This window comes from Balaenoptera ricei, chromosome 16 (assembly GCF_028023285.1).
Source record: "Balaenoptera ricei isolate mBalRic1 chromosome 16, mBalRic1.hap2, whole genome shotgun sequence".
In the NCBI taxonomy this organism is placed as follows: domain Eukaryota; kingdom Metazoa; phylum Chordata; class Mammalia; order Artiodactyla; family Balaenopteridae; genus Balaenoptera; species Balaenoptera ricei.
The window spans coordinates 31866540-31881203 of NC_082654.1; the positions used below are offsets into that span (position 1 = coordinate 31866540).

At 36.2% G+C, this 14664-nt stretch overlaps 1 protein-coding gene across 1 annotated transcript in view; it reads left to right on the forward strand.

The window, feature by feature from the left end:
- The window catches only part of TM9SF3 (transmembrane 9 superfamily member 3), a 75834-nt gene that overhangs the window by 47749 nt on the left and 13421 nt on the right, over positions 1-14664 (forward strand). The window contains exons 10-14 of the mRNA XM_059899856.1: positions 5604-5743; positions 8560-8628; positions 11400-11546; positions 12018-12101; positions 12228-12304. Coding sequence (XP_059755839.1) covers positions 5604-5743; positions 8560-8628; positions 11400-11546; positions 12018-12101; positions 12228-12304 — 517 coding nt within the window. The remainder of the gene's footprint in view (positions 1-5603; positions 5744-8559; positions 8629-11399; positions 11547-12017; positions 12102-12227; positions 12305-14664) is intronic.

Sequence of the window (14664 nt, forward strand, 5' to 3'; positions counted from 1 at the left end):
TAGTTTTTTCATAGATGTCCTTAATCAAGTTGATGAAGTTCCCCTCTGTTCCTGGTTTGCTGAGTTTGTTTTATTGTGAAGGGAGGTTGGCTCTTGCAGTGATTTTTTTCTGCACCTTTTGAGATGATCTGTGATTTTTCTTTTTTTAGTCTGACAATATGGTGAACTGCATTGACTGATTATTGAATCTTAAACCAATCTTGCATTCCTTTGATAAACCTCAATTTGTTATGATGTATTATCCATTTTATATATAGCTGGATTCCATTTGCTAAAATTTGTTGCTTTTTGTTTTGAACCTATATTTACGAGAAATATTGATCTGCAATTTTCTTATAATGTCTTTTTTTATGGTTTTGGTAATAGGATAATGCTAGCATTATAGAATAAGTTTTTAACTTCAAACCCAGTGTTTCTTCTATTACAGTATTGAAGTTGCCCAAGAAACAGAATGGGGAGTTATTAATTAGCATGTTGAAAATATCTATAAAATAGATAGACTTCTTATAAGCCTTTGTGTCTAAGTTGGCAATGTCCTGATTGTTAGGTTGATTATTGTTGACATGCTTAAATTGAAGCTAAATAATTTTTATATAGACATAAAGGCATAAAATGCATAAGGTAGAAAAGGAGTCATAAAAATTGCCTACTCTGAGCAAGTGTCAAGGAAATGCCTAAACATAATGACTGACAAGATGATATATTTTCTGACCATCACCTTACCTCTAAGCAGTTACTGTCTATCATCCTCAGTAAAATTTATATCCTTTAGTATTCCATAATAGCCCATCTTAGGCTGCCTTTTCCCTTTCCATTCCACTCACACCACAGATTTCCTTAGAAGGCCAGTCTGGAAATAAAGATAGAATAATAGTCACATTCTTGGTCTGTGACTGAGGTTGAGAATAGTTGACCAGTTGGTACATCTTTGGGGTATTAAGCAGTGATAGGCAGTACTTGTTTCTATCTTGTTCTCATTGTAGCTAGGGGAGGCCCTCAACCTGGAGTGAGTCCTTCCTTCCCCCGTCCCTGTTTCCACTTTTCATTGGTCCATGAACAGAGGCTAGGAAGCTCTAGGGGTGGGCCCTGTGTTAGTTTGAGTTCCAGGGTTTTCACCAGTGTATTAGACTAATGTTTTTTTTTTGTTTTTTGTTTTTAACATCTTTATTGGAGTATAATTGCTTTACAATGGTGTGTTAGTTTCTGCTTTATAACAAAGTGAATCAGTTATACATATACATATGTTCCCATATCTCTTCCCTCTTGTGTCTCCCTCCCTCCCACCCTCCCTATCCCACCCCCTAGGTGGTCACAAAGCACCGAGCTGATCTCCCTGTGCTATGCGACTGCTTCCCACTAGCTATCTATTTTACATGTGGTAGTGTATATATGTCCATGCCACTCTCTCACTTTGTCACAGCTTACCCTTCCCCCTCCCCATATCCTCAAGTCCATTCTATAGTAGGTCTGTGTCTTTATTCCCGTCTTGCCCCTAGGTTCTTCATGACCTTTTTTTTTTCTTAGATTCCATATATATGTGTTAGCATACAGCACACGGTATTTGTTTTTCTCTTTCTGACTTACTTCACTCTGTATGACAGACTCTAGGTCCATCCATCTCACTACAAGTAACTCAACCTGGAGTGAGTCCTTCCTTCCCCCGTCCCTGTTTTCACTTTTCTTTGGTCCGTGAACAGAGGCTAGGAAGCTCTAGGGGTGGGCCCTGTATTAGTTTGAGTTCCAGGGTTTTCACCAGTGTATTAGACTAATGGTTTTTTAACTCTTAGTTGTTAAATTTCATTTTAAATGAAAGCTTAATGCAGAAGCCCAATAAACAAAACAGATACAAGCTTGATTCTGTTAGTATAAATAAATTTTGCAAATTCAATATTTTAACATTCTAAATTTAATGAGAGCAATAAAGTTGCGATGAATGCAGATCTAATACCAAGGGGTACAGGTAACATTCTTCTTCAGTAACCAGTTTGTTTGGTTGAATATCAGTATTGAGAAAAATCCTGACTTCTCGGATAATTTAGTTCCATGTGACTTTTTTTTTTTTTTTTTTTAATAGCTTGCCTTGCAGTCTCAGAGTATTTTTCAAGTAAACTCATCCAGAACTTGGACATAAAGGAGTAGGAAATTGGTTTCGCAGTTCAGTCACTAACAGTTTCTAACAAACTGCTTACATTTTTTATCATGTATTAAAAAGTCAGGAAAAGGGGAAAAAATTAAATGCTAAACAGTTGGTATTGTGTTGATGAGACCGTTTATAGGTTCCTTTGTTGACTGCTGTTATGCTTTGATTAAACACACAAGGCAAGATATGCCCTGATTTCACCTGCCACTTAATTGCTTGTGACATGCATGTGCTGTACTGCATTTGCTTGTAAAGCTTTTAGTGAGCAAATATGTGCAGGCCTGAATTGGGTTGGGGTGGAGGATGGGGAGGGAGAACAAAAGACCAGTGTAGCATTGCAAGCCTTCCTAATCAATGACACGTTTACTAGGAGTCCAAATATATACACAGAGATAGCAGGAGAAAATTTATTTTGAGGTTTGCATGAAAATGAGTTAACATGATTGTGAGATCTCCAGTTATTAATATTTGGTATAGAACTAATTTGAGTGTGTATATTTTTATTACACTTAAAAATATTCTTTTTAAAAAGCTATTTTCAAAAGGATATTCAAATCAAATGCTTGTGGAATTCCTGAAACTCTTCAGCAGGACCTGAGGTTCTGTGGAACAGTTTGAAGACCACTCTGCTAGACCATTGTCATTCCACATAGGAATGTTTTCTCCAGCTTCTCTTCAATCCTTATTTGAAATTAGAATTCTGGTAAATTAAGGGGAAAATACATAGGTCTCTATCACAGTGTGTTAATATTTATGAGTTTTATATGCTTAATGATAGCAAAATAATAATTTAAAAAGCAATCAACAATGAATAACAAAAATTGAGACAGAATTCACCCCCCAAATATGAGGTATGTGTAATTCACAATATATCCTAGTATTTAAAATATCTTTAAAATGTCTGCTTATTTTTTATGTTTCACATATTCTTGTTATTTATATGGGCAAAAATTCATATTATTAACAGGTCTAAACTGAGACACCAATGATTTGCGTTCCTAAGTCTGAGCTTTAAAATGGAATTTCAAACTCTCTTAACTCTCATACATTTATACAAGTTTTACCTGAAAGGAAGATGATAATACTCTTTGGCTTGTTTAACACACACAGCACACATAAGGATATAATGGAGATGTAGAGATTTCACAATGTTGCTTCAAAATAGAGTTTTTCCTTCTCATGTGATCACTGTGGATTTTCCACCCCACACCTCTTCATTTCTCTCAGTCAGTTTCTTCACAGTTTTCATTCAGCTTTTCTCTCACTTTTACTTTTTTTTTTTCCCCATCAAGGTACATTTTATTGAGGTTTTTTTTAAAATTTTTTAATTTAATTTTTTTTTTTATACAGCAGGTTCTTATTAGTCATCAATTTTATACACATCAGTGTATACATGTCAATCCCAATTGCCCAGTTCAACACACCACCATCCCCACCCCCCCGGCACTTTCCCCCCTTGGTGTCCATACATTTGTTCTCTACATCTGTGTCTCAACTTCTGCCCTGGAAACCGGTTCATCTGTACCATTTTTCTAGGTTCCACATACATGCGTTAATATACGATATTTGTTTTTCTCTTTCTGACTTACTTCACTCTGTATGACAGTCTCTAGATCCATCCACGTCTCAACAAATGACTCAATTTCGTTCCTTTTTATGGCTGAGTGATATTCCATTGTATATATGTACCACAACTTCTTTTTTTTTTAATTAATTAATTTATTTTATATTTATTTTTGGCTGTGTTGGGTCTTTGTTGCTGCGCACGGGCTCTCTCTAGTTGTGGCGAGAGGAGGCTACTCTTCGTTGCAGTGCGTGGGCTTCTCATTGTGGTGGCTTCTCTTGTTGTGGAGCACGGGCTCTAGGCGCGTGGGCTTCAGTAGTTGCAGCACATGGGCTCAGTAGTTGTGGCTCGCGGGCTCTAGAGCGCAGGCTCAATAGTTGTGGTGCACGGGCTTAGTTGCTGCGCGGCATGTGGGATCTTCCCAGACCAGGGCTCGAACCCGTGTTCCCTGCATTGGCAGGCGGATTCTTAACCACTGCGCCACCCAGGAAGTCCCTGTACCACAACTTGTTTATCCATTCGTCTGTCGATGAGCATTTAGGTTGCTTCCATGACCTGGCTATTGTAAATTGTGCTGCAGTGAACATTGGGGTGCATGTGTCTTTTTGAATTATGATTTTCTCTGGGTATATGCCCAGTAGTGGGATTGCTGGGTCATACGGTAGTTCTAGTTTTAGTTTTTTAAGGAACCTCCATACTGTTCTCCATAGTGGCTGTATCAATTTACATTCCCACCAACAGTGCAAGAGGGTTCCCTTTTCTCCACACCCTCTCCAGCATTTGTTGTTTGTAGATTTTCTGATGTTGCCCATTCTAACTGGTGTGAGGTGATACCTCGTGGTAGTTTTGATTTGCATTTCTCTAATAATTAGTGATGTTGAGCAGCTTTTCATGTGCTTCTTGGCCATCTGTATGTCTTTGGAGAAATGTCTATTTAGGTCTTCTGCCCATTTTTGGATTAGGTTGTTTGTTTCTTTAATATTGAGCTGCATCTCACTTTTACATTTGATTTATTAGAACCCCAAAATGTATAATTGAAAGAGATCTTAGAGGTGATTCAGTCCTATTCCAGTTTTTGAAGTTCAGAGTGAAATAATCCTAACCAGATGCTGGCTGGAAAAGAGCTTGAGTGTGTCTCCTTGAGTGTACAGATTTATATAAAGAAACAAAATCACAAAAATAAATTTATTTATTTATTAACTAACCACTTTGGTTCTAGAATCTCTGTGTGGTCTTCCCTGTAACTTTAGACTTTGAATTACTAATTGGCAGAAAAATACTCATTTTATTTTAGTAATATACATATGTACATAAATAGTGATATTCTTCTATTTTTAAGATCCTATGGCACTGTAGAATAGAAACGAGCAGACAGATTGAGACAGGCAGATCTGAATTGAAATATTAGTTCAGCCACCTACTAATTGTGTGATCATGGGAAGTTACTTAGCCTCTCTAAGTCTCATTTTCTTCATCTGTAAAGTAGAAAAATAACATGTATAAAGGTCCTTATGCATATTAGGAGCTCAATGAAGTGTAGGCAAGTAAATAAGTTGGTTATAATGATAAAAGATAAAGGATATGTTAAAAGCATGACAGCTGAAAGTGAAAGGAGAGGAAAAAGGACTGTAGTAGGGACAGTATGGAAGAATAGGAAAAATTGGGAACTACGGTAGATAGGAAACAGTTCAACTTGTATTTAGTTTAATTCTAATATTTTAAAGCACATTCTTTTCCTATTGCCATTAGTATATACTCTGCACAATTTTAACCCTTATTGAACTTAAACATTTTCTCTTGTGATCAAATTGTATTTAAATTTTTAAGTGTCGTTTTTACTTGTTTTTATTAGTGTTATTGTTCTCTGAGTAATCACACATATTTTAATTTAATTTACAGGTGGCCGTTTGTTGCATCTGTTTTTTTGTTATCCTTCCTCTAAATCTTGTTGGTACAATACTTGGCCGAAATCTGTCAGGTCAGCCGAACTTTCCGTGTCGTGTCAATGCTGTGCCTCGTCCCATACCGGAGAAAAAATGGTAAAGAGAATGCTAAATTTTATGTGATTGCTTCTCACAGTATATAAATTCCTAAGGCTATTTATTATGTATACATAATTTTTAGAATTGGCATGTATTTATAAGTTTAAACTTAAGAATTTGTCTTTTTACTTTTTCCTTCAATTTATATTGCTAGGAGTAGTAATAAATGATATGCTTATTTCACTTTTTTGAATATTGGTGCCGTTTACAGAGAAATCAAATGCTTTGGTAAGTACACTAGTGCATAGAGGTGGGTGGGACCTAAAGCGGCAGCCGTTGTATAACTGCAGTCTATAAACCAGATTTGACCTGCTGCCTGTTTTCATAAATAAAATTTTGTTGGAATATAGCCATGCCTGTTTGTTGACATATTGTCTGTGACTGCTTTTACAGGGTGGCATCAAAGTTGAGTAGTTATGACAGAGACCATATCACCTGCAAAACCTGAAATACTTACTATCCGAACCTTTACAGAAAAAGATTGCCAACCCCTGGCTTCTAATTTCACTTTCCTTTCCAGATATTTTATTATTCGAAACAACATTGACTTATAGCCATAGATTTTGTATCAGTTGAGAGAGGAATTAGTATTGAGACCAATTATAATTTACTGACCTATGTTCTTTACCTTCACTTCTGGGATAGTATAGAATCTCTCAAATACATTTTTCACATTTTATGCACAAAATGTATTTTTGAGGATCTCCCATAATTCAAGATTTCATCCTGACGAAGGATGACAGGTATTTCTGTTTAACAGCTAAAGCGATTCTTCTATTGCAATAGTGTAAGCATAGTTTATAGTTCATTTGACCATTCAGCTTTGAAATAGTGATTCTTGATGGATTTTTAACTTGAGGTGGTTTGTATTTTTTCAACTTTTGGACATAAAGTGAGATATCACTAATATGTTTATGTTTCTAATTTTCATAATTCAAATTTGAACAAAATGTGAACTCATATGTTTTGCCTTTTAAGATTAGTAAATTGAGGACTTCCCCAGCAGTCCAGTGGTTAAGATTCCACCCTTCTACTGCAGGGGGTGCGGGTTCGATCCCTAGTCAGGGAACTAAGATCCCACGTGCCGCACGGCGCAGCCAAAAAAATAAAAATAAATAAATAAATAAAATAAAATTAGTAAATTGAATGTTTTAGTGATGATTTATGCTATTCTGCATTCTTTATTTTCCTAATTCTTACTTGCAGACATAAATAGAACAATCTTACTGTACATTTTTTTTATTCCCCATCTCATAAGAATAGCTATACGGTAGACTCTACATATTCATAATAAGGGATATATATTGAAAAGCCTCTTTTCCTAGATATTTTGCTATATTGTAAGTATAACTTATGTTTAAGTACTTATATAGTCTTTTGTAGACTTGGAGGTGTGTAGACATTTGCAGAAGTGGAGGCTGAATAAAATAGCCCCGTAGTGTAAAGGAGAGTGATCTGTTCTAGTCTTGGGAATTGTCCGTGTTCTTTTTCTCTTAGATTGGTGCTTATGAGAACTTTTGTAGTCTGTTTTTTAAAGTCAGTTTTATCTTCAAATCAAGATTAGACTGTTAAGGCCCATTGACCTAATGTTTGTTCCTTTACCCATTACTGGGGAGGATAAGGTTAAAGGAAAAGCATAGAAATCACAAAAGTTCCTCTGGGTCACTAGGGCTGGTGAAGGAGAGGAAGGAGCAACACGTGACCTTGCTAATAGCCATGGGTCACATTTAGGTGTAGGAAGGCTCGCGTGTCTCTTCATTTTCTTTATGTAGTTGTATGGGAACCAAAATCTGAATACTAGATCTGGCGGGCATGTCATTTTTAACCTCTGTGGATCTTGGCTTTCTATAAAAGGAGGAAAGAAGACTAGACTTTAAAATTTTTTAATTTTTTTTTTCGGCTCTCAAACTCATTTTCTTCTCAGTTTTGTAGTTTGTTCATTTCAGAAATAGTAGTTTACTATCTTTTATGTGCCACATACTGTGCTGGACACTGGGAATACCTGGGTGAATAGCTTCTGCCTGCCAGGGTTTATAATCTAGTGAGGTATTTAATTAGACAGTACAGTATAGTGTGGTAAGTGCTGCCATGGAGTTACGTTCAAGAGACAGTGGAAGAACCCACCTCTTCTTGGGAGACCCGGGAAAGGCTTTACAGGGAGAACACTTGAGTCAGTGCTCGCAGGAGAGAACTATGAGACAAGGGAAGGCATTCCAGGTGGAGAATTACCAATTGCAATCAATAAATGTTTGTTGAGTGAATGAATGAGGTTTGAATTTTATTTTTTATTCATTCTTTGACTCCTTTTATAACTCAGAACTCGTAATACCTTAATTGTATGATTCATAGGAAAACAAATTACTGAACCAAGGCAAGCATGAGCAAAGAGATTGGCAAGGCCACAATTTGGGAAACATTATTTCAGATGCAGGGGGGTCTCAAGACTTTTATTTTCTTTCACTATGGCTTTCTGTAAGTAAATGACAAAAATTTTTAGAAGTTAACTGAAAAGTATAGAACAGGAGCAAATACTCACAGTTTTTCTTGAGTTCTGCCAGTAGCAAGTATTTGTGTTCCACAAGTTCTTATCTCGGCCTCGAATGCCAAAAAGAATTTTGACTATAACCTACAGCTAATTTGAAGTCCCCTCTCAGTACTGTGCCTCTTTGAATTTTTGTTTTTCTTTTTACTGGTTTGTTTCTATCCTTTAGATTATTTTTAAGTACCAAGCATCTGATTTCTGTTATCAGGGTTTATATAATATAATGTGGAAATCATACTAGAAGTTTACTGTTAATTTTAATATTTTCCAGGTTCATGGAGCCTGCAGTTATTGTTTGCCTGGGAGGAATTTTACCTTTTGGCTCAATCTTTATTGAAATGTAAGTTTTGGCAATGTATTTATGTTTTGGGGGATTTCATTGTAATAAGAAAATTTAGGAGTCAGGATAGGTATAGAATCATCAGATGGGCAGGCATCTAACAGAGTTAGTTTGTTAAGTCCATGCTTCTAGAAAGGGGTCTACGTAGTCAATCAAAAGGTGGTTTTCTGCTTTGTTCTCAAATATTCAGGTGAAGTTTATACTGTTTTTGTATTGTGTTCTAGACCTTTCTCACCAAACAGGAGATCTTAGAAATCAAAGCATGCATGCTAGAGAATGCATGCATGTCAGACCAGCCTTTGATCACCTACATGATATAAGAAATTACTGATTTTTATTTTTAAAATATTTCTAAGGGTCCAGGGAACTAAGTAAGCCATTACCTACCAGTTGGTCAAGATCCTGACATCTTTGGATACGCATTCATTCCTAGTCTTCTTCCATCGAGGCCCACAGGACTGCTGGGAATTATGTATGTGTTTGGGGGTGGGAGATATGCCATCTTGTGCCCAGTTACCATGCTTCATATCTGCATCCTTGGTCCCCACTGCAAAATATAAGCATTTCTTTTCTCAGCCTGTGTTCCAGTGTTCCTTGATGGGAATGCTCTGGCATTTTAGGAAAGACAGGTCTTTGTATGGGAGTTTTTCAAGAACTCCAGTCATACACCTCTGGATCCTGCCCATGAAATGCCAGTCATTGTGACTACTCAAAATTTCCTTACACGTTTCCAGATGCCCCAGTGCTGATTCTCTCCTGCGTAGTGGATGCCTCCTTAAGAGGTGTGATTGAATCTGACAGTTGGTTAATTGAAAAAGTTGGCTCGTGTAAGGGAATTATTAAAAAAAGATACATACATAGCATTTTATTTTAACTTAAAACAACAAAAGGTACGTCTTTCACTGATTTTTTAAAAAAATACAGAGCCAGGTCTTGCCTTTGTACCCAGTTGACGTTTCCATCATTTTTACCTTTGAAATTCATAATGCATCTTCTGTATTTTCCAACCTTTTTAAAGTGGAGCAGGAATGTAAAGACCTGTCTGAAGTATCCTAAGTGCAGAATCCTTCTAGATTTGTACATTCGTCCCCCAGTCTTTTATAGTTGTCTCACCCATGCCCAGTTTTATCACTTTTTTTTTAGTGGCTCACCTTACTGAATTTTTCCAAAGTAGTCAACATAATTTTCATAGAAATCATAATTCTTTTAGCTATCATGTTTATTTCTTTATGTGACATTTAAATTGTCTAATTACACTAATAAGGACAACTGACATAGATTTGGGCCACTCCTGGTGGTCACCTGCCAGCTGTGGGTATTAATTAGTCGGCACCTTAGAGGGATTGGAGAGCGTGTCACTCTAGCTCATGGTTTAATAAAACCAGTTCGAGAAATTCTTTTGTACTTTCTGACTTGTGTCCTCACCCTGATTTGACTTGCCACTATTTTTTCCTTCCTACCCTGTCCATACTACCTTGTGGATCACTTCTCTTCCTGTTTTCTCGGGTACTCTGTTCCGTTTGGTAGCCACTCTGCTGTATCTTTAACTTCTCTGCCTTGACCACCCTCACACCTATTCTCCTCTTGATAGCCACAGTGGTCTTTTTAAGGTATCAGTCTGATCATGTCACTTATTTGCTAAAGACTTCTCATTTTCATTGAGGTAAGGTCCAAACCCCATCACATAGTCAATAAAGACCTTCATAATATAGAATCTGGCCCTGTTCTCTTCTCCAACCTCACTTCTTATATCTCACAGTTCATTTGAAGTTCTAGCCATACTGAATTACTTTGAGTCTTTCTAAATACAGTGAATTCCTTTATTTGTGAGCCTTTGCCTTTGCTGTTCCAATGCGTGGAACATTCTTCTAGCTCCCCACCCACCATGCCTTATCTGATTCTTCTCACTACCCTTCCCTACCCCCAGAGCCCCACCCAGCCAAACCTGTAAGTTGCCCCTGTTAGGTGCATTGGAGAAGCACTTGTGTGTCATGATTGCCCCTTTACTAGTTCCCACTGAACTAATCTCCTTGAGAGTAGAGACTTTGTCTTCAGTTCTGTTCTCACTGCTTCTCTGATATGTATAGGGCCTCTGTAAATATCTGTTGAAAGAATGGGTGATGAATAAGGTAACTAACAAGCAGAAGGGAACAAGAAAAAGAAAAGAGGCTAAAAAACCCTTTTTGTTTAACTATGGCTTGTGTAATGGAATTAGAGTAAAGGATCTTTTTTTTGGTATAAAATCTTAATGCCCTTTCTCTTGTGGTACTGTGAAAATGGCATGAAGCTTCCATAGGCTTTCTTTTCCTAATTATTTTTATTTTACTAATTTTATACATTATTACTATATCAAACCTTTTTTAATTTAATAGGGTGTTTTATAAAATATAAAATACATTGTTTATATAGTGTCGTATCTAGAAAAAAATGAAAGAACGAGGAAATTGACTTTATTTTAAAAATAAGAATTTTTAGCTATTTTCATTTTTCTTCTCCACAATATACTCCTTAAGCTTCTAATTTATTTAGTTTGCTTAGCGATGAATACCCTACCCTACTAATGAGTCTGTTCTTGAAAGATTATCTAAGAAAATATTTCTGAGAGAATTTTAAATGATTTAATGAAAAGGGGGTAAGGGAAACTGTTGGAAGTTACTTGAAAGAAAAATGTTGAGATTTAAGTGAGAAAAAAGTGAGAACTAAGATGCAAGAGCAGTGTGAGCTACATGAATAAAGACTAGAAAACTGTGTCTTGGTTGTGTTGTATTTAGGTATTTCATCTTCACGTCTTTCTGGGCGTATAAGATCTATTATGTCTATGGCTTCATGATGCTGGTGCTGGTCATCCTGTGCATTGTGACCGTCTGTGTGACCATCGTGTGCACATACTTCCTACTAAATGCAGAGGATTATAGGTGGTGAGTATTTATTTCTGGGAAGAACCTCTGGGGACCATAATATTTTTAAATAAGATTCCATTTGAAGTGTATCAAGTGGAGTAAAAGATCTGTATAGAAATTTTCCTCAAGATAGTATAGGGATTTTTTTTTTTCAATTATAAAAATGTTGACTATTTTAGAGGAGAAATAATATCAGTCAAAAAAATTTTTTTTGGTATTAATGAGGGTCATTAGTTTAAACACTAGGAGACAGGTCTGAAAAAGGAAATGGTTTATTTAGGGTCATTTATAATAGGAAATTTGACAACATTTAGGATCTCTCCTTCCAATTCTTAGGCTTTTTCCTCGTTGATATACTTAAATGCCATTGTACATTTGTACATGCATTTGTTTTTAAATATACAGAATCTTAAAGGATGTTTTTATAAAAGTCTTTGCTTTAAAATCTTTCAGTGCCATCCATTCAAAAGGGTTACTTTTTTTCTTCAGGCAATGGACAAGTTTTCTCTCTGCTGCATCAACTGCAATTTATGTTTACATGTATTCCTTTTACTACTATTTTTTCAAAACAAAGTAAGTGGAGACATTTTTTCATTTTGTATTTTAGAAGCTAAGTTTGTCATTTAAATACTAGAATTTAGGCCTTATGTCTAAAGTAAAAATGGATATACTATATATAATTTTTTGGTTTTGTTTCAGGATGTATGGCTTATTTCAGACATCATTTTACTTTGGATATATGGCGGTATTTAGCACAGCCTTAGGGATAATGTGTGGTAAGTTCTGAACTTCCTGGAACATCATGAGTAAATCTTTGAGTGTTTCTGAATTAGAAAAATACAGTAATTGGAAATTAAGAAACTACTTTCTGTTGTTTGATCAGGAATACCAAAATAAACTCAAGCATCTGATTTCAGTCCTTCTGACTATTCCTCAAAATCTAATTTATTACCTCATTGATATCTTTTTTACTTTCCTGTTTTTAGTAATTCTGTGTAGCACTATTTTTATTTTCCATACCACAATTAGTTTCTTATTCATGTTGAGAATTGTTGTTTTTGTTTGTTTGTTTGTTTTGTTTAGATTCTTTGGAAAAGATTATTATGTAAACAGGTTAAGGTTTGGCTGAATGAATTTTGTCTGGAAGTTTCGGTTCCACCGTTCATGGAGGTAGCAGTGTCCAGGAGGCAGCACAGTTGACTGGTTATCAGTACACGCTTGGGGGTCTGTAGACTGGGCTTAAGTTCTGACTGTGCCATCTGTGGTTCTATACCTTGAGCCAGTTCCCCAAGCTCTCCAAGCCTCTGTAAAATGAGGATAATACCACTGTTTCATGGGTCTATCACAATCTTCCCTTAAATGGAAGAGGTAATAGTTATCGCCATATAATAGAGTCTCTAGTATGTGTGAAATAACTAGAAAATAAAGAAAGAACTTTTGGAAGCAGCATGAAAAGTGGAAAAGACATGGACTGAAGAGTCTGAGAGACCTAGATTAAACCTCCATGCTGCCACTCACTGTTTTTTTGTGGCCATGGGAAGGCGTATTAACCTTTCTAAATCTCATTTTCTAATCTATAAAATGGGCATAGCTTTCAGAGTAGTTATTTGTAATAGTGTCATGTGTGTGAAGCACCAAGTGTAATGCAGGTCTGTTATTAGGTGTTAAGAGATAGCCAGTTACATGGGAGACATGGTGGAGAATTTCTGGGAAGAGCTAGACTCAGGGGGAACAATTAGTCCTGGTTGTGAATCGCATTGCCCCTACTTAATAGCCCTGTTACTGTGGCCAAATTATTTAACCTTTCTTCCTCAACATTCTCATTTGCAAAACAGTACTAATACCTACCTTGCAGGGTTGTGATGAGGAGCCAGTGATTGACTGTGGGTAAACATCAGGTGGATGGCAGATGCTCAGTGAGTGCCGGCTGCTGCTGTTACTGGATTGAGGAGTGCCAAGCATCTTGGGCTGTCCTTCTGTTCTGGGGTTGTGTCTTTGTTTCTGTAGTTTCTTTGGGTTTCTACACCTTGTGTTTTCATCTCAGAGCAATTTCATGACACTGAGTCCTGGCAGAGGTATCTTAAGGGAAAATGTACAAGCAGCTCACTTTTTTTCTGATTCAGGTTTTTACCCAATAAACGAGGCTGATTCCCTAGTTACCTCAAAGGAATGTTGTAAGACTTAAGGACTAATCACTCTGGAGACATTTCCAGATAGTGTACAATTCAGAACTACCCCACACACACACCTTTTTTTTTGGATAATTCTACCTTTAGCTATAGGATGGGCAATAGAATAAGGAAAACAGAATGATCTTGTTAAAACCTAGGTCCTGGTATGACATTTGTGGACCTCTTTAGGGTACCAAGATTGCTTTCTTCCTTCCTCAGAGGAATCTGTTCTGCAGATTGGTAGTTGCCGGAGATGAAGGTGGTCAAAAGGTCCAAACTTCCAATTATAAGATGAATAACTTCTGGGGATGTAATGTACAGTAAGGTGATTAGATTTAATAATACTGTGTTTTATGTTTGTAAGCTGTTAAGAGTTTGGTCTTAAAAGTTCTTATCACAAGAAAAACAACCTTTGTAACTATGTGAGGTAATGGATGTTAACTAAATTTATTGAGGTGATCATTTTGCAATACATACATATATCAAATCATTACGATGTCCACCTTAAACTAATATAATGTTACATGATAATTTAAAAAAAAGAATCTATACTCAGCCATAAAAAAGAATGAAATAATGCCTTTTGCAGCAACCTGGATGGACCTAGAGATTATCATACAAGGTGAAGTAAGTCAGACAGAGAAAGAAAAATATCATATAATATCACTTACATGTGGAATCTAAAAAATGATACAAATGAACTTATTTACAAAACAGAAACAGACTCACAGATTTAGAAAACAAACTTACAGTTACCAAAGGGGAAAGAGATGGAGGGGAGGGATAAATTAGGAGGTTGGGATTAACATATACACACTACTAGATATAAAATAATCAACAAGGACCTACTGTCTATAGCACAGGGAACTCTACTCAGTACTCTGTAATAACCTTTATGGGAAAAGAATCTGCAAAAGAATAGATATATGTATATGTATAACTAAATCACTTCGCTGTACTACTGA